Genomic DNA, 21215 nt, shown 5'->3' on the forward strand with positions numbered 1-21215 from the left:
ATTCCTCCCCACTAAGACAAGTGTGGGATCCAAGAAAGTTTCCCATTAATTAAGATAAAAAAGGAAAGAAAAAAACAATAACTCTAAGCTAACTCATTAAATCGAAGTGGAAGTGCAGTGTCACCATCAGATTAGCTCTAAATCCCACACACCTCCCCTTGTGAACGTGGCCTTCTTTATTCTTCCCGTCCTTAAGGATGAGGACACATTGTTTTTGTTTCCTTATATCACTAATCTAATCTATATATTCACATACATCTATCTTGCTTCCATTGGGATCCGCTTTAGAGGCTGGTCTTCTCTTCTTTCTCTATCCAATTCTTATCCATCATTCTTTTCTATAGTATCCCAACCCATAGTCCCATGCTTCTTTTTCCAACAAATTTTGAAAATCAATGGTCAATTTTAATATTTTATCTATATTTACACGATAATTATTTATATGAATATTATTATATTTCGTAATAAAAATTTAATTTGATATATTTTTAATATGTTATTAATTTATAATTAGTTTTAAATATAAATGAGATATATATTTCCAATTAAGTATTATAAACTAGTATTCATAAAAGATATAACTTTTACTTAATTAATAAGTTGTATAAATTTTCAAATATTTATAATGTTCCAATAACTATAAATGTAAGGGTGTAATCTTTTGGTTATATCACTTGATTTTTAACAAAGAATTATAACTATACAAGTATTATAGATGAGATATATATATTTCTAATTAAGTATTATAAGAGTTATATCACTTGATTCTTGAAAAGAATTATAACTATACAAGTAATATTACTTGTATAGTTATGAGATATTATTTGAATAATTATGTCTCCTTTAAAGATATGATTATTCGAGAAAGACACCTATTGGAAGTTATGTCTCTATGAAGAGACATGAGAGTTCCTATAAATAGGAGTGAGGTTTCATTTGGAAGACATACAAAAAATTCTCAAAAGTTATTTCTATTCTTCCTCTATCTTCTACTATTATTTGATCGTTCTATAAAGAATTACTGCAGAAATTCTATATAGAAATTGATTTTCTTGTTATACTCTACTTAGTGCTTAGTTGACTATCTTCGTTAGTGAAAAATGCAAATAGTACTCGGGCTTCATTGTATCCTCGAGGTTTATTTAGTTGAAACTCATTAGCACACCGAGGATAGGTGGGGGCGAATAGAACCTTAAAGATAGTGGCTTGATATGTGCCTTGGAGCCTTGTCCTATTGCTTTGTTTTTTTGTTTAAGTTGTTGTTTGTGTTCCATTCATGTGTTTGAGATTTTTCTCACTGAAGTTCCGCTTTAACAATTTTAAGGTTCTATTCATTTTCATGATGGCTACTACAACACATGAAAGTGGACCACCAAAGGCATTGGCTTCCAACTGTGTTAAGCTTGACCGGTTTGATGGTGGCAATTTTTGATGATGGCAAAAAAAGATGCATTTCTTAGATGGCAAAAAAATGCATTTCTTACTATCAACTTTGAATATTGCTTATGTTTTGGATACTCTGAGACCAGAAGAGAATGAAAATGAATCTGTTACTGTGACTCAAAAAAGGGAAAAAATGAGACTATGTTGATTACATGTGCACATGCCACATATTAAATGATTTACCTAATGGTTTATTTGACACCTACTAAAACGAGGTCACCACTAAGGAACTATGGACCAAATTGGAGACAAGATACATGATCGAAGATTCTACAAGTAAGAAATTTCTTATTAGTTGTTTCAATAATTATCAAATGATTTATGGTCGTTTTATTATAGACCAATTTCGTACTATTGAAAAAATGTTGAATCAGTTTAAACAATATGATATGAAAATGGATGAAATGATTGTTGTATCCTCCATGTTGGAAAGACTTTAAAAGAAGTCTCAAACATAAGAAAGAGGAAATATCTCTTGAGGCTTTGGCAAATCATTTTCGTATTAAAGAAGAATGTCAAAAGCAAGATCAAAACCTAGATTCTGAACATGCCAAAGTGCATGTTACAGAGGAAGTACATACTACTAAACTATGCAAGATAATGTTCAAATAGACTATTAAAGCACCTAAGTTAAAAAAGAAACAAAAGGGCTTACGCTACCACTGTGGTAAGCCAAGGCATTTCAAGAATGAATGATGATTTTTAAAGAAAAAAAATCTTCTTCTAAAGCTGATAATAACAAAAAGTTTGTTGCCATGGTTTCTAAAATTAATATGGCACAAGATGATAATACATGGTGGATTGATACTGGAGCAACCAAACATGTGTGTAAAGATAAAAACATGCTCAAAAATTTCACACAATATAAATATGACAATGACTTGTACATGAGAAATTCTTCCACTGTAACAATCAAAGGCAAAGGGTTTATTGAACTACAATTCACTTTTGGAAATGTTTTAACCTTGAATGATGTATTATGTACCAAAACTTAGGAAGAATTTAGTGTTTGGAAGTTTTTTGAATAAGTTTGGTTTCATGCTTGTTTTTGAGGTTGATAAGTTTATTTTGTCTGAGGGAGGAATTTTTGTAGGTAAAGGGTATTTGTATAAGGGTATGTTCAAACTCAATATTTTTAATAAGAATAAAGATATTGTTTCTGCTTATATGGTTGAATCTTCTTATTTTTGACATTATAGATTAGGTCATTTGAATTATAGAAAATTAAATAACATGCATAAGTTAGATTTAATTCCTATTTTAATAATAATATTGAAAAATGAAATAAATGTATGTTAACTAAAATTACAAGAAACCCATCCCTAAAGTTAAAAGGAAAACAAAATGTTTGATTTGATACATAGTGGTTTATTTGACATGCATAATATTCCTACATTAGGTGGAAAGAAATATTTTGATATTTTTATTGATGATTATTCTATATATTATTATGTATATTTATTGCATTCGAACATGAAATGTTTGATAAATTTAATTTTATAATATGAAGTTGAACTTCAATATGAATTATTTATCAAGTACTTAAGATCGGATAGAGATGGAGAATACTATAACCCAAGTTATTTTGAATCCACTGGGCTTATCTATCAAGTTTCGGCCCCTTACACCACAACAAAATGGTGTAGCTGAAAGGAAAAATAGAGTCTTGATTCAAATGGTAAATCCAATGTTATCATATTTAGGTCTTAGAGAAGGTTTTGGGGGAGAAGTTGTTCTAATAGCTTGTCACATATTGAATAGAGTTCCATAAGGAAACTAAAATAACCCATATGAACAATGGAATAAAAGGAAATCAAACCATAACTATTTGAAGGTTTGGGGCTGTAGAACTATTGTCAAAGTTCCAACACCTAAACACAAGAAGTTAGTAGAAAGAGGAATCAAATGCATATTTATAAGATATGCACATACCAGCAAGACATATTAATCTGCCACAAATCGTAGTGGCAAATTAAGCGCTTTTTGTCACTTAATGAGCTTATTTTCTAGTCATTTTAATATAATTTATTGAATTTTCAAATTTCTTAGTTTAGATTCAAAATATTGCAAAATAAGTGTTTTTACACATTATTTCAAGTTGGTTGATCTATTGGGCCAATACTGGCCTTAAGGTAGTTTTAACGATTTAATTGAGTCTATAGGATACTCATTTTAAGGTCCTAAAGCATTAAGAACAATAGTTGAATCGCAACACAATTGAATTGTGACGCCCCAAAATTTTAATTTTGGGTATTGTGAATGCATGACACAAAACATCCTTCTGCTTTAGTGGTTATGTGTTCTGGGTGTGTTTGGGAAGTCCCAAGTTCAAGCCAAGACTTGGACAAATTTTGGTATTTTTATGAATATGCCCTATCTTTGGTCAGTAGGCTTTTAAGTAAAAGTTGGCAAATAATTAACAAAATGGGTCTGTTGGTCTGGTGGATAAGTGGAGTGTTGGTATGAAGAAGGTCTTGTGTTAGAATCTTGGCGTGGGCATTATTTTTGCTCGTGCGTCCAAGAGAGTTTAAGATGGACTAAAAATCTGAGTAGTGGATTTAGTGGGGAGTTTGATGGAGAGAAATAAGGGATTGGGATGGTTATAAAATATTCTGTTCATATTTTTTTTTTACTTTCCCCAAAATCCCTCCACCCTCTTGCCATTTTTCTCTTCATTGCTACCAAATTTCTGCTCTCTTTCACCCTTCATCTTCTTGATTTTTCTTTTCCTACTCTACCTCGTGTCGCTCCACTTTTGTCTGCGATTGTTTGGTAAGTTTTACATAAGTGATTTGTATCCATTTGTTAACTTTCTTCTGAAGTGTTTTATTTATACCAATTAGGGGAGGATTCAAGGGCTCGTAATCACCAATCGGAGTCTTAGTTTGTGTAGGAATTACTGTTCATTGGTTGAAGGTAAGGTTTTGTCGCTTATGGCTTAAAACCTCGATACGAGTTCAATTTGGGATCACTTTATGTGAGATTAAATTACTGTTATTTGTTAAATTATAGGTTTTGGAGTGCTCGGGGACTGTTTTATCATCAAACAAAACCAGGTGTGTACCTGAAACGCAGAAAATGGGATTCGACAAAAAGCCGAAATTGCTTATTGTTTGGACAACAGTAGTAGGCTAACTTTGAAAAATCACCATAAATTGTAAAAATCGAATTAGAGGATGAAAAAAAGATAGAACTAAATCTTATTGAGTCTAGCTTCTCATAGAAGAAACGGTGTAAGTAATGGAATTGTAAATAGTGAGTTATAATAAGTTGTGTAAGAGAAGGTCAGAATGAATTCTGGTTCCCCTGTTCTGACTTTGGAAAATCATCAAAAATTGGAGAAAAATAATTAGGGGTTAAAATTTTCATGTTTAAATTATTAATGAGTCTATTTTCAATAGAAACAAATGGTAACATTAGTCAAATTTTTTACTAAGAGATAATTAATTTTTGGCAAAGAAAGCTCGAAGCTGTCAGATAGCAGAACAAGGGTAAGATTGAAGATTTTACTGTACTTATTGGTTGAACCAAAAATTTTGAAAATTTTATGGTAGAAAGTTATTTGAGTCTAGTTTCGAATACATCAAGTAGACCTTAATTTGGAGTTCTGTAGCTTAAGAGATAAATAATTTAGTAACAGTGACTCAAGTAGGCAGCTTTGAAGGAACATATAAGTAAATTGTGAAAACATATATGAATATTTAGCTAGCACGGGTTACATTAAAAATGGACCACATGGCCAAGGAAAATTTGGGCTGAGTGGGCCACATGGGCGTGTGGGCCCACACGAGCAGACCACATGGGTGTGTGACCTTATTTTCTCTGAATTGATTGCTAAGGTTGCACGGGTCACCCAAGTCGACTGTGAACCTACTGTAGGGTCGGTAAGCGTCACTTAGACCCCTAATTGTATGAACTGACTGTTTGATTTATATATGTGTTGAGCATTATGATAGTATGCTTGTATACTGAATTGGTTATATGTACTGATGTCCTGATATAGCATGTCATGACTTGTATGTTGCATTGCATGGGGTTAGGTTAATTATATTTGGAAGAAGTGTACTGAAAGGCTCTTAAGCCTAACATACTGGCAGCTCAGTTGCAAATTACTGTTTTGTGCCGCATCCGGTACTTCCTTGAGTGTAGGGATGGGTTGGTTGATTTGATCCCCACATGGAGTGTAGGGTTGGACGGAGATGGTGTGTAGAGGCTGGTTGAGTAGGACTTTGTTACTCAATGCTGCATGATTGTTACTGATACTGTGATGGGCTAAGGCCCTACTACATATTTGTTACTGATACTGAAAAGGGGTTTAGGCTGTGCACTGTGATTTGCTATATTTTGTTTTTTTGTGGGATTACACATTGAGTTTTCGTAAAGTCACCCCTTTTATTTAAATGTGCACAGCTAATCCCCAGATCTAGATCGATTATTGCGGTGGAGGACTCGGTGGTGACCATGATTTTGAACTTTCATGGTTTTTAACCCATATTTACGATAATTTGTTTTATTTATATTCTCTTTTTACTGGCTGAGTTTTTGGGTTGTAATTGGACTTTCGGATTTTGGTTTTGGGTTTTAATTATCTTTACCTTATGGATTACAACTGCTAGTAGTAGGAAACCTCAGTTTTCACAAGAAACAAATGTTTTTCCTAAATGCACGTTGTTTAATCTGTTTTAAAAGCTTCCGCAAACGAATAACGTTTTGAAACTATCGATTAAATGAGCAAGACAATTTTAGAACTAATAAGATATTAAGATAAGGAATCCAATGGAAATAGTTTTAATGTGACGACATGGTTTTCAAACACCCTATCGTCTGACATCGCTAGATCTGGCCATAATTTCTGGGCCGGGTTTGGGGTGTTACATGAGCCAATTCATAATTTTACGTTCAAATTTGTGTGTCGCGACACGCATAAGGTTGTGTTGCGACATAGGTGCTACAATGGGCAAAAATTAAGCAAGGGTGTTTTCATTCGCACAAATCATATTTTATGTGATTAAGGCTTGTATTTGACCTAATTAAGGCTTCTAAACTCTACCTATAACTAGTTAAGTTGAGGCAAAGTGTAGAGAGCTTATGCCAAGCTGTTTTAAGGTTTAGTTACTAGTTTAGGATTTTTATTTTGTTTTTGTTTATTTTCAAAAATAGTTTATATTTCTTGTTCTTCAACTTGGTTTCGATTTGAGTCTAAGTCTTCATTATTAAGTATTTCAGTATTTTTCTTTCGCTTCTTGTTTGCAACTGACAAGATCTCAATCACTGTTAAAGGATTTCATGATTTCGAGTGCATCAAGTTTATCAAATGAATAATTTCTATCTCTTTCTCTTTTATGTTAATTTGAATTATTGCATGATTAATTTATTTGTGTGAGAGATGATTGTTAAGACGATGAGTGGCTAGATCCTTAGGGAGATTAATGAGCTGATGTAAAAGTGATTGATGAAGGAATTAGGGTTTTCTAATAGAGGTAGTTGGTTTAAATTCATGTGTGTTTAAACCATAGGATTGACGACCTTAGGAAGTAATCTAGGATAAACGAGGTCGAGAGATAAGTTTACCAAGTAAATCTTTGAATTATCCTAGCCAGGAAAGTGAGGTCGAGAGATAAGCGTGTACTAGTCAATTAGTTAAGTAGAGGAGGTTGAAAAGTAATACTGGTTAATTAACTAATTCCCTAATAAAAACCGAATTCTAAAGTTAAACCACTAAAGCGGGTTAATCTTTTGCCAATAAATTGAGGTTTCGTTTGTTAACTTTGTTTTAGTAGTTAGTTTTTATTTTATAATTTTAATCCATAATTTTAGTTATCGTAAAATGATTTTTAGTGATTACTATTTAGACCTTCTAGTGTAGATAATAAATTTATATTTAATACAACCTCCCTTTGGTACGATCCTTAGAATACTTCACTGTGTTCCGTTGTAACACACAACTATATTACAATTTGACCCGTTCACTTGTCGATACCTCACTGATTTTATATATTTTTATTTGCACAATTTTTACTCTAAATTTTTTCACGTTTGGGATGGTCAATTTGTTGGCGCTATTTTCGGGGAGGTTTCAGCATTAAATTTAAATTTATTTTGTGCATTTAGTACGATAAATAGAAAAATTATAGATTATAAATAATATTTTTATTTTATTTTATCTTTTTCATTTTTTTAAGTTACTAATTTTTATTTTTCTATCATTAGTTTCAATTTGAGACACGAAGTGGAAGCGCTCCAATCGAGCAATATCTTAATTCGGAGTAATTTCTGAAACATGACAACAATCCTTGCGCAAACTTTGTTTGACACCAGCTAGTTAACACCCGGTATTACTAAAGTAGTTATTACCATACCTCATTTTGAACTCAGTCCTACATTTTTGACTTGGGTAACCACAAACTTGCAATTTGGTGATGATACCAACATGGATTCGGTGATATTTTTGAGATAATTTGAACAAACTTGCAATATATTGGGGTATGTTGGAATTTCAAATGAGGCAATTAAATTACTCTTGATTCCTTTTTCACTTGGAGGCTAGATTAAAGAATGGTTAGAAGCATTACCTTGAAATACTATCACATCATGGGAGAAATTTGCCCAATTATTTTACATAGGCTCATACAAAGACCTTCTGCACTAAAAACTCAAGCAAATTACTCAAATTCAAGCAAGAACGAATTGAAATGTTGGGACAAGTTTGGGATAGGTTCAAGCTAATTCTTCAGAAAATACTTGGAGGTGACATTGATTTGGCCATTCAATTACAACATTTTTACGAAGGCCTAGATCAGGATAGAAAAGGTCAAATTTATGTTATGGCTGGAGGGAGCATTTGGACAAAGACGATTCATGATATAGTTATTCTGTTAGAAAAACAAGTAGCAATGATCACACTTGGGGGATGAGTAGATAACCAAAAGGCAGTAAGGAACTGATGAGTGTTGCCGAGAAAGGGGCAGTATTGGAAGAAGACGATTTGGAACAAAGCAAGGAGAAATTGAGTGATGGTGACTCTGATGTTTCAAATTTATACGAAATAACAGAGGAAGAATTTAGATTTGTTGAGAGATCTCCTGGAGCAGAACTATCAGCTAGAGGGGGAAAAAAGAGTAAGGAATCGATGAGCCAACAAAAAAATTCACCAAAAAAATGGTCTCATCCATCATTAAACCACCAGTACTGGTGTTAAAACCATTGCCAACACATTTGAAGTACGAATATTTGGACGACAATAATACACTACCTGTCATCATTGCAACTAGGCTATTGATTGACCAAGAAAATGCATTATTGGAAGTACTTAAGACCCACAAGACAATAATTGGGTGGACTATTTCTGACATAAAGGGGCTCAATCTCGTGTTGTGCCAACATAAGACCTGACTATTGTTCCTTCCATCTTGACTAGATCAAAGCCAAACTTATAGGACACTCTACATTGTTGACGTAAGTTCGCATCATAAAGATCATTTCCGTTATCCATAACGGAGTACGCCTACTATATGTGCCACCAAAGCTTTTGGGCAAAGTCTTCCTTATTAGACACTAACTATATGCCAACCTCGTGTTCGCCAACATCAAGGCATGATTTGCCACAAATTGATATGACAAATTAAGCTTTTTGACACACTAAAGGATCTTTTTCTCAAGTAAAATAGGGTTTTTAACTTTGTTTTTCAATTTTATCGTATTTTTATATTTTTTGGGTAATAAGTGAGTCTTTTTTTGTCTAATTATTGAATGTAAAATGTTTAAATGTTTTCAATTGTATTATAATGCTCTGTAACCCTAATCTGACAATATAGACGAGTTAAGGGTGTTACATTTAGTGGTATCAGAGCTACGCCTTAGTCGGTTCTCAGACTAAATGTAGCATGTATGGAGTTTAGAAATACATGCCATTATATAACCTGTGATAGTGAGATAACTCCTGACTCAAATTAAGCTATGTTTTCATATAGATAAAATGTCATCCAATCAAGCCGATTCTGATAAATTAGAAAGTAACGCACAAGTCTCCATTCACAGAGCATCTTCTAGTGGTAGTAGGCCCGTGACTAAGGACTGGGGAAGTGAGGTTAAAGAATCCTTCTTCTAGATGATGTCTGAATGGTTTATAGAGTTTGTGAAAAAGAACCCATTGGCTCAATAACTTCCACCCCCACTCGTACCTCAGCCTGTCCCTGTAGTTTCTCAGGGTTTGGAACTAATACATGCAAGCAAGCTTTCGGTTGATAAAATTCAAAAGTATAGGGACGAAGAATTCTATGGTACAGTCGAAGACGATCTAGAAATAGCTGAGTTCTGTTTGGAAAATAAAGTGAGATTTTTTGATGAATTATCTTGTACACATGTTGAATGCTTAAAATGTGATGTTTCTCTGTTGAAAGACTCAGCGTATCAGTGGTGGAACACCTTGATTGCGGTAGTACCTAAAGACCTTGTGAATTGGGAATTCTTTCAGACGGAGTTTAAAAAGAAATATGTTAGCCAGTTGTTTCTTGATAAAAAGCGGAAAGGATTTCTAGAATTGAAATAGGGTTGTATGTCAGTAGCCAAGTACGAGAGGGAATTTGTACGACTCAGTAAATATGCTGAAGAATGCATACCATTAGAGGATGTCATGTGTACCCGGTTTGAAGATGGATTAAATAAAGACATCAAGCTGTTAGTTGGAATTCTAGAATTGAATGAATTCGTAATTCTGGTTGATAGAGCACACAAGGCTGAGGAACTTAGTAAGGCTAAATAAAAAAAAGATTTTGAGGCTTGTGATACCGAAAAATGACCTATGGGAAAATCATTCTCATCTCTATTGAAGAAATAAAAGGAATTTCACAATCGTTCATCAGCTTTAGTAGGATTTTCGAGGAGAGATAAAGAGAAGTAGCATTCAAGCTCAAAACCTCAAGCTACATCTATAGCGAGTGTGGGCAGTGTCTGAAACAACAAACCTGAATGTCAACAATGCAATAGACGACACTTCAGGGAATGCTGATTGAAAGACGGGTCGCGTTTTAAATGTAAAGACCCAAAAGTTAGTGGAGTCGAAAACAATGGTTTCGGAATGTTGTTTTCTGAAGATAGAATTAGTGAATATTATTTATTCATAGTTATGGAGATATTAGAATATTATATTGAGATTGATCTAATAATTTTAGTTATTAGAAAGTTAGACAAGGTACAAGTGTATCAGTTCTAAAGTCGATGGTTTTAGAAATTGAGGTATTGAGACCTCGTTTCCTTAAACCATTCTTGTAAATATTTTATTAAAATGTACAGAGTTATATTAAAAGTGAATTAATTTTTTTATGTGATTTTGACGAAAGAATATTTAATTAAAGGGACTAAATCAAATAAGTGATAAAAGTAAGAATTAATATTAAATTATAAGGTGAATCTATATTAAGGGACTTATTAAATAAATAAGCCACTATTTATATAAGTGTGTGATGGTGGACGGTTTTAGTAAATATTATAAGTATTATATGTGTTAAATTAGTATAATAATTAAGTTAAAATTTTGTTATAAAAGGATACATATATTATTAATAATAATGGAGGGGAGGTAATGGTTAGTGGGGGAGAGGAAAGCCAAGCAAAAATTTTCTTGTTTTGGAAACAAAAAGGAAAGAGGGAAGAAGTTGCATGGCCAAGAGCTCTTGTTGCATGTTTAATTTGGTTAGTGAGTTTTGGCTATTTTTACATAAAATTTATGTTTTTGAAGTCTTAATGTTATGAGTTAATTTTCCCATGTTGAAATTGTGAGAATTAATGATATTTGTAGAAGTTACCATTGATGAGAAATTCAAATGCTTGGTGTTATTTTGTTGGATGTTAAATTTGTGAGTGATTATGAAATTATATTTATATATGTGTAAGTGTTTGAGCTACCACTTTAGTAAATTTTGCTCCTTTAAAATTGTTAAAGTTAGACCAAGCTTAAGTAGGGACTGATTTGATAAATCATGAAGAGTGTAGGTACTATTTTTTTAGAATTTTAAATGTCTTTGAGGTGATGAGTAAATTATAAGTCTTGTGGGCTAATTTGGTCAAATTGAGTGGTGATTTTTGTTTATGTTAACCTCTAGGGACTTAAATGTCTTAAATTCAAAATAACATGGTTTAAATTGTGATTTGGTTATTAAGGGAATGCTGAGAAATAGTATAAATTAGTTTGATTGGAATTGATTTGGGAAAACTAAAATTTGGAGGTTTTGGATTAAGGATTTAATGGTGTATATATATATTGAATGCAAAAATGTGAAATTTGTTTAAAGGGTTAAAAGTTTGAGTGTAAATATTCTTGGGGGTTGAATAATTAAATTAAAAAAGTGGGTGATAAATTAGCAATTAGTGTAATACCCAATTTTAGCCCGGGCTCACAATAATAAAATAAAGTCTAAGTCCAGTACAAAATTATATCATTTGACCCGATCGGAATGACCCATTACTTAAAAAGGTTGAAGGTCCATCTACAAGCTTATGGAAACATAATCTTCAAGAATATGCAATCTTAGATATGATATGCAATCTTAGATATGATATATGCAATCTTGGATAAGATATGCAATCTTGGATAAGATATGCAATCTTGGAAGATATGATTTTGTAATCTTAGAGATTTAATTTGTAGATACCCTTTAATCTTAGCCGTTGATGTAATTGATCTGTACCGTTGGATTTGGGGAGGCTCAACTATAAATAGAGGCCTCTCCCTTCATTGTGGAGGAGGAGAAAAATCAATAAAAAAAAGGGAGAACGATTGACAGTTTTTTAAAGGTGGCTTACTCTTTTCTTTTCTTTTTTCGATTATTTTTACTTCTTTACGATTTTAAAAAAGGGAGAAGGTGATACCATTGCGAATTTTATTTATTTATTTTATTTAGCCCTAATAAAGTGACGCGTTTCAAAGGATAGGGATATTTTCCCATTCGAGCCCTATGAGTTATTCGCACCTTTTAATTGGGCCCTTCATTTTTTTTTCCTTTAATTCTGTTTGAAGTTCAATTTAAATCCTTATTAATTCAATGTGCTTGATTTCTTACTCCACTATTTTTAAAAAATATATATATTTAATTTTGAATCTAATACTATTTTAATGATTAAGCTTAGTATTTTCCATTTTATTTTACGTTTTATATGTATCATGGCTATAAGTTTATTGAATTATATGTATATATTACCCTTTTTAAAAATTATAATGTATCATTATTTTGAAATTCAATATATATTGCTATTATTTCGATTTATCACATTTTTTATATTTTAGGTAAATTCAACATGATTTGTATATATTCTTTGATATTCCTATTTTGTAATATATTTTGAAATTCACTTTAATATTTATATGTCTTAAAGATTTATATGAAAATGTTTTTATACAATACTATTTTATATATACATATATAATTTGTAATAAATTATTTTATTCTATATATTATTGATTTCATATTATTTTAGCTATTACCTTTAAATTCTCTCTTAAATAGGTTTATGTATTTTCTTTCAATTCATTTATTATTTATTATTCATTAGTGTATGTTTTATTTACTAATTATCACTCCATATTGTATATTATCATTTATCGCATTCTATTCGCTTAAAAGGCTATGTTCGATATCATTCAAGCATAAAAATCATTTTATTCAAAACTTTCCAAAATAAAGATAATACTCGTATTTAGGATTTTCAAGAAAATTGAGCCCTAACATATTGGGTTCTGATTTTCTTCGTTAAATCTAATAATCGAGAATTGCTCTTTGATCAAAATAAAAATGAAAAAGCTTGTTGTTGAGAATTTAATATGTTGGTGTCCTAACGCATTGGATGTGACGTATTGATTTCTCGAGACAAAGATTTTTTTAAAATATATATATTAATAAAGGAAATATTTGATGTTTGGGATGTTGAGAAATTGTGCCCTAATGTATTAGGCTGCGGTTTCGTCATAAATCTTAAACACTTGAATATTCTTTTAAATTTTATCACAAAAATCTTTTGGACAAACTCATCTTGAAAAAAATAAAATGTCGTGCCCTAACGCATTGGGTGTGACATTTTCTTTTTCAAAATGAGAGAGTTTTAATAAATAACTTAATTTAATTAAGGATCGTATTTTTCAACTCTTGACATTAAGACATTTATTAATCAACTTGGTACTAATTTTTGGGAGTTACGGGGGTGCTAATCCTTCCTCGTACGTAACTGACTCCCAAACCTATTTTTTCTAAAAACTCGTAGACCAAAGTCATTTTTAGGTGATCCAATCACACCTTAATAAAAGATTGGTGGCGACTCCAATTTTCGTCGACAACTAATTTTTGTTTTTTCCCAAAAATAAAAATGGTTTCGACAATTAGTATTAAATTTCAAAGTGGGATTAGAATAATGGACTATTTAAATAAATAGTCCATTAAGTTGATGAGTTTTGGTTAGTGGATAATTATAAAGGAATTATATATATATGTAATATATGTTAATTGTATAATAATGCTTAAATTAGTAATTATGTTAAGTTATAATAAAAATGAAAATGACATGAAAATATGAATAAATAAAAGAAACAAAATGAGTAGTGAGGAAAGAAAAAGGAAAGGGAAACAAAATTAAAGCTTCATCTCTTTTGCATGTCAATTTGGAGAAGAAACAGGTTAGCACCATTTGGCCTTTAAGTTTCATTTTTGAAGCTTAACTATATTGGTATGATTTGATTATGTTCAATTAAATTTTATATTTTTGGAACCTTAAAATCAGGTAGTAGATTACCCATGTAGAAATTTAGAGAAATTATGATATTTGTGGAAGTTTTCATTGTTGAAAAACTCTAATGTTTGAATTTGTTTTGATAGAATTAGGGGTTAAACTGTTAATTTTTGTGAAGTCTAGGGACTGTTTTGGTGGATTGTTCTTTGTGCTGGAAATTTTAGTTGAATTAATAAGTTTAGTGAGCAAGTAAAATATTTTGTATTATGAGTTTTATTAGTATTAGCTTTCAAGGAGTTAAATTCTATAAATTAAACTAGCATGGTGTTAAGTTATAAAATTCAAGAATTTAGGCATTGTCAATAAATTATATGTATATGTGGTTAGTTATGGAAATTAGATGAAGATGCAATCAAGTTAATTTTGATATTAAGCATTAAGTTGAGTAAATGTCAATTGTTGAGGGTAAGCATTAAGTTGAGTAAATGTCAATTGTTGAGGGTAAAAGTATAAATTATGATCTAGGGTTAATTGATTTAATTAAAAGCAAGTATGGTATTCAAATTAAGTAATGGAATTAATTTGTTAATTTGATAATTTGAGAAGAATAGATCGGGTATCAACCGTAGGAAGGAAAAGATCATTGAGTAGACGTCTACGATTCGTAGCATCTGTCATATTTTGGTAAGTTCGTAGTCTCGAACTTAACCTTTTTATTAATTAATTATTTAATTAATAATTAGATGTTATTTAAATACTTGATATACAATCTTATGTTCATATTTGAATGATGATGTTAATTAATGAATGAGGAAATTGTGAAAATAAATAATTATTTATCCGTCGGTTTATCTAACTAGCGCTGGGCGCAACTTCAGCTAGTTTATCTGACTAGCGCTGGGCACAAATATCGTTGGTATGTCCAACTAGAGCTGGGCTCACTATTTATTCGTCGATTTGTATCGACTAGCTGGTGCAACTTTAAATCGATTTATCGACTAGTCTTTGAGCACATATTTTTCGGTTTATCATACTAGCGCTGGGCAGAACTTCCATCAGTTTATTTAACCAGTGCTGGGCATACATTTGTCGGTTTATTCGACTAGCATTAGGCGCAAACTCTTCCACAGTTTATCCGCTAGGCACCAGGTGCCATGTATCGATTGGACTTTACATCAAGTTTATATGAACCATTGAAGAAGGTTGGTTATAGGTATTACTAAGGAAAAATTATATTTACTTATGTATATATATTTATTCATTGGAAGATATGATATATTTCTTGAATTAGATTAATAAAGTTGTGGAATAAATTCAAATGCTTTAGATATACTTGTGGTTATTCAAATAAGTGAAATTTACTTAATGTGGATTGGTTCCCATGTTTATAGGTTAGATAAATAGCAAACTCGGACTCAGCATCCTACAAGAATCCCGTACTCAATGTCGGTGATGTCCTTTTTTTTTTGTTTTTGGCATGTCCCTAGGGGGTATTAGTTATTAAAATCTTTCATCTATGGATAGTTTTGATGAATGTTACATGTATGATATATAAGTTATAATCTTGGTAAATGATGTATATATTTTGATATAATTATGTTTATATATGTAAATGTTTAGAAATGGTGTTTTCTTTAAATAAGCTAGATGTCCTATTAAAATTGGTAATATAATTTGGTTGACATGGAAGTGTTGAATTAGGTATTAGCCTTATAACATGTTTATCACTCCAGAGTTAGAATAATGAATCAATGTATATTTATGGTTGGTCATTTTATTGATGCTTGAGTGCATATGGTAGATGTTAGATAGTGCATTGATTCAAATGACTTATTTGATTGTTTAGTACATGGTTGAGCCGCCTTTTAATGGCATATTGGTTAAACACTCAAGATGGTTGTTTTGGCATGTTTTGAGCATCTTTAATTGTGTTTTGAATAGGATATATGATTGATGAATCAGTTGCTTAATGTTCAAGAAACCACAATTTGGCAAACTTGAGTTTTAAGGTACATTTAGGTGCACATGACCTAAGACACGGTTTGTCACATAGCCGTGTGTTGTACAGGGGCAATGCACACGAGCATGTGCCCCAATTTCGAAAGTCACACAGTATGGGGCATTTCACACGGCCTGGCCACACGACCGTGTGTCCCCTGTTCCAAATTTTTTTTTCAACTTTTCATAACTTTTCCAATATGTTACAATTTGACCCCGAAATGTTTCTAAGCTATTCTTAGGGCCTTAAAGACTCATCTTTAGGTCCGTTTATGTATATTAGCTCATGAATGGAATGGGATTGATTAATTGTAATCATGATTGAATAATTATCGTATGAACTGTTAAATGTTTGTAATGTTATTGTAGTACTCCGTGACCCAATCCAACGACGGAAGCGGGTTAGGGGAGTTACATTAAATGTCGTTCCTATGAGCATTTTGTTAGAGATTGCTCTGAGAGATTAGATAAAGAGAAGGTTCAGAATACTCATTTGAGTAATAAGGCTGTGAGAGGGAGACCACCCTAAATACTGCAAATATGGGTAACACTCGAAGGGGACTGAAAGAGTCTACTGTTAGATTTGAGGCACGGGCACCAACTAGAGCTTATGCAATTCGTGCTCGAGAAGAAACTTCAGCACCTAATGTCATCGCTGGTGCGTTTTCTATCTTTGATACTAATGTTAATGCCTTAATTGACTCGGGGTCAACGCACTCTAATGTATGCACAACTTTAGTGTCGGATATGAAAATACCTTTTAAGTCTACTGAATTTGTGGTTAAAGTAATGAATCCTTTAGGTTACTATGTGTTAGTTGGTAAAGTTTGTAAAAAAAACTATCATTTAATGATTCAGGGTTGCAACTTTCTGGTTGATTTGATGTTGTTGCCGTTTGATGAGTTTGATATGATTCTGGGTATTGACTGGTTAACTTTACATGATGTTGTTGTAAACTGTAGATGAAAGCGTATTGTGTTGAAATGTCAGAACAATGAAAGGATCTAAATTGAATTAGATAGATTGGAAGGTACCTCTAATGTTATCTAAGCTATGACAACATATAAATATGTTAGAAAGGGTTGTGAGGCGTATTTAGCTTATATATTTGATTCCAGGGTTTTAGAGTTGAAATTAGAGTCAGTTCCGACTGTTTGTGAATTCAAAGATGTGTTTCCAGAAAAGTTACTAGAATTACTACCGGTCAAAGAGGTTGATTTTTCTATTGAGTTAATGCTGGGAACATCTCCAATATCGATAGCTCCGTATAGAATGACACCTACGGAGTTGAAAGAATTAAAAGCGCAATTGCTAGAGTTTGTAGATAGGGGCTTTGTTTGGCCTAGTTTTTCTCCTTGGGGTGCTCTGGTATTTTTTTTAAGAGAAAGGATAGGTTTATGTGATTTTGTATGGACTACCGGCAGCTCAACAAAGTCAATATCAAGAATAAAAATATCCTTTTCCACATATTGATGATTTGTTTGATCCACTGAAAGGTGCGACAGTATTTTCAAATATCATCCTCCATTCTAGATATTATCAGTTACTGGTTAAAGACTCAAATGTGCTGAAGACTACTTTCAGAACTAGGTACGGACATTATGAATTTCTTGTTATGCAATTTGGTTTGACAATACACCTGCTGTGTTTATGGATTTGATGAACAAAATATTCAGGTCGTATTTAGACAGATTTGTGGTTGTGTTCACTGATGATTTACTGATTTATTCTCGAGATGAAGTAAAGCATGCCCGACATTTGAGAATTGTTTTACAGACTTTGTGTGAAAAATAGTTTTTTGCTGAATGTGAGTTTTTGCTCCAAGAAGTGGGATTTTTGAGACATGTGGTATCGACAAACAGTATTAGAGTTGATCCGACTAAACTCTCAGCTATAATGGGCTGGAAGCCTCCGAGAAATTTGTCAGAAGTCAGAAGTTTTCTTGGTTTAGCCAGATACTATCGGAGATTTGTTAAGGGATTTACTATGATTTACATGCCATTGACAAACCTACTTCGGAAAGACGTCAAGTTCGAATGGTTTTAAAAGTGTCAACAAATTTTTGATCAACTAAAAGCGTTGTTAATCGAGGCACCTGTGTTGGTTTAGCCAGAGCCCGGTATGGAATTTGTGATTTATAATGATGTTTCACTAAATGGTTTGGGTTGTGTATTGATGCAAGAAGGCAAAGTGGTAGCATATTCTTCTCGATAGTTGAAATTTCACGAAAAGAATTACCCAACTCATGATTTAGAGCTTGCAGCTATTATGTTTGGTTTAAAGATTTGGCGACATCATTTGCACGGAGAAAAATTTCATATCTTTACGGATTACAAAAGCCTGAAGAATTTTATGTCACAAAAAGACCTAAACTTGAGATAACGTAGATGGTTGAATTGTTGAAAGATTACGATTTGATCATTGATTATCATCAGGGGAAAGCTAATGTTGTTGTTGATGGTTTGAGTAGGAAATTTTTGTTTGCTTTGCGAACTTTGAACACACAGTTGACATTGACTGATGATGGTTCTATACTAGTTGAATTAAAAGCTAGATCAACATTTTTGCAATAGATTTGGGAGGCTTAGAAAAGTGACACTGTATTAATCGTAAAACGGAAACAGAATGAGTTGACGCCTGATTCAGACTTTAGTGTTGGTTTAGACGATAGTTTGTACTACAGAAACAGGATTTGTTTTCCAAGGAATTCTGATCTCATTTAGAAGATTTAACAGGAAATTCACAGCAGTAGTTTATCGATACACCCTAATGCTAATAAAATGTACGGTGATTTGAAACATATGTACTAGCGGCCAGGTATGAGAAGAAAGATTTCAGAGCTCGTATCAAAATGGCCTATTGCAACGTGTGATGATTCCAGAGTGGAAATAGGAACCTGTCACGATGGATTTTGTATCGGGGTTGCCTCTATCTCTGAGAAAGAAAGATGTTGTATGGGTCATTGTAGATTGGTTGATGAAATCCGCACATTTCATTCCAGTGCATACGGACTTTTCACTTGAGAAATTGACAAAGTTGTATGTTTCTAACGTTGTTGGATTGTACGGTGTGCCGATGTCTATCATCTCCGACAAGGATCCACAGTTTAATTCTCGATTCTAGAGTAAATTACATGAAACTCTAGGTACTCGACTGCATTTTAGTACAGTATTTCATCCAAAGACCAATGGTCAGTCTGAGTGAGTAATCCAAGTACTCGAGGACATGCTCCGATGTGTTTTAGAGTTTGAAGGTAACTGAGAAAAATTTCTTCCGTTGGTTAAAATTGCATACAATAATTGTAATCAGGCGAGCATTAAAATGACACCATACGAAGTTTTGTATGGTCAGAAATGTTGAACTCCGTTATACTGGACTGAGCTGAGCGATAAAAAGTTATTCGATGTTGATTAGATTTGAGAAACTGAAGAAAAGGTCAAGGTAATACGTGACAATTTAAAAGCGACTTCTGATCATTAGAAATCTTACTCGAATTCGAAAAAAAAGATACAGAGTTTCAAGTTGACGGTAAGGTATTTCTAAAAGTATCGCCTTAGAGGAAAGTTCTCCGATTTGGGTGAAAAGGAAAGCTTAGTCCGTGATTTATCAGGCTGTATGATATCATTGAGAGGATTGCACGTGTGGCTTATTGATTGGCATTGTCGTCAGAGTTAGAAATGATACATAACATTTTTCATGTGTCGGTGTTACGATGGTATCGATCAAATCCTTCACACGTGATTTCACCTGTAGATGTTGAGATCCAACCGGATATGTCATACAGTGAAGAATCGTTCAGAATTTTAGCTCGGGAATTTAAAGAATTGAGAAATAAAAGTATAGCTTTAGTTAAAATTCTCTGGCAACGTCATGGAATTGAAAAAGCTACCTAGGAACAGGAATAAGCTATGAAAGTGAAATACCTGAACCTAGTTTTTGGTAAGATTTTAGGGGAAGAAAATTCCTTTAGGGGGAAGAAAATTTTGACGAGCGAGTATTTTTTATTATTATTTTAAGGTCTACGAGATCATAGTAGGGTCTTATTAAAATTTCATTAAGAAATTTTGATGTTTGCATGGTTAATTAGGTATAAAGGACTAAGTCACAAAAGGTGTAAAAGTTGAAATCTATTAGTTAAAAGGGTCAAATGGCAATGAAATAAAAGTTTTCAAATGTGTTAAGATCGAGTCTAGGTCTGAGAAGGTGTTACCATTATAAGTGTATAATTACCAAGTATCCTAAATAATTTGTAACTTTCATGGAATGGTGTAATCTTTCAGGTGTTCGTGGCCACGCAAGAGAATCCGAAAACAAACGAGGATAAAGAAGAAAATATTACTCTAAAGAGGCTATAGTCATACGCTGATGAAAAGACTTTTTTACATATCGAGGATAGCGATGAAACACCATTTCGGTGGTGTGACTGACTGCCTGATCTATCATAATTCAATGTAGTAGATTAAACTAGTTTTTGCACTTTAGGAGCTTGAACATAAGCATTTTAGTTAAGTTTAAATGCATTTTCGAAAGTTTAGTTAAGTTTAATAAAATGTGTAATTTGAGTCCTTTATTGACCTTAAGGGTCGACTGAGGCCTAACGGTGAGCTAATATACTTTTTTAATGTGCAAGAGACCATTAGAAGGTGTAGTAAGTCGATACTGGTTGTTAGGTTGCAACATGGAGCATTTAATGTGCAACAACGCATTTTTAGTAATATCAAAAATAGTGGTTATAGGACCACAACTCTGATGAGTGAGTATTTATTTTAGTATTATTTTAAGGTCTATGGGATCATATTAGGGTCCTATTAAAATTTCAGTAGGAAATTTTGATGTTTGCATGGTTAATTAGGTAAAAAAGACTAAATCACAAGAGGTGTAAAAGTTGAGTTCTATTAGTTAAAAGGGTCAAATGGCTATGAAACTTTAAACTAAAGGACTTGAATGGTAAATTATGATAAAATTTTAAGGTTAAAATGGTAATTAGGTAAATAAACTTAAAACTAAAAGAAATTAAAACAAAGTATCATCTTTATTCTTCTTCCTTAACCGATTTTAAG

General features: G+C 32.4%; 1 protein-coding gene across 1 annotated transcript; it reads left to right on the forward strand.

Moving 5' to 3' along the window:
* The first annotated feature begins 16695 nt into the window (after window positions 1–16695).
* On the forward strand, window positions 16696–20510 carry LOC128032556 (uncharacterized). Its single transcript, XM_052621167.1, has 4 exons — window positions 16696–16878; window positions 17014–17084; window positions 17274–17523; window positions 20436–20510. The coding sequence occupies exons 1-4, from the start codon at window positions 16696–16698 to the stop codon at window positions 20508–20510; spliced, it is 579 nt and encodes a 192-aa protein (XP_052477127.1).
* Window positions 20511–21215: the final 705 nt, after the last annotated feature.

The sequence above is a fragment of the Gossypium raimondii genome, chromosome 9 (assembly GCF_025698545.1).
Source record: "Gossypium raimondii isolate GPD5lz chromosome 9, ASM2569854v1, whole genome shotgun sequence".
Lineage (NCBI taxonomy): Eukaryota > Viridiplantae > Streptophyta > Magnoliopsida > Malvales > Malvaceae > Gossypium > Gossypium raimondii.

Excerpts from the sequence above, each read along its gene's own strand:
- LOC128032556 (XM_052621167.1), top strand. The coding sequence starts at position 16,696 with ATGGGTAACACTCGAAGGGGACTGAAAGAGTCTACTGTTAGATTTGAG. Across the intron at positions 17,085-17,273 it reads ATGATTCTGGGTATTGACTG|GGTTTTAGAGTTGAAATTAG; the intron begins GTTAACTTTACA and ends ATTTGATTCCAG. Across the intron at positions 17,524-20,435 it reads TTTCTCCTTGGGGTGCTCTG|GTGTTCGTGGCCACGCAAGA; the intron begins GTATTTTTTTTA and ends GTAATCTTTCAG.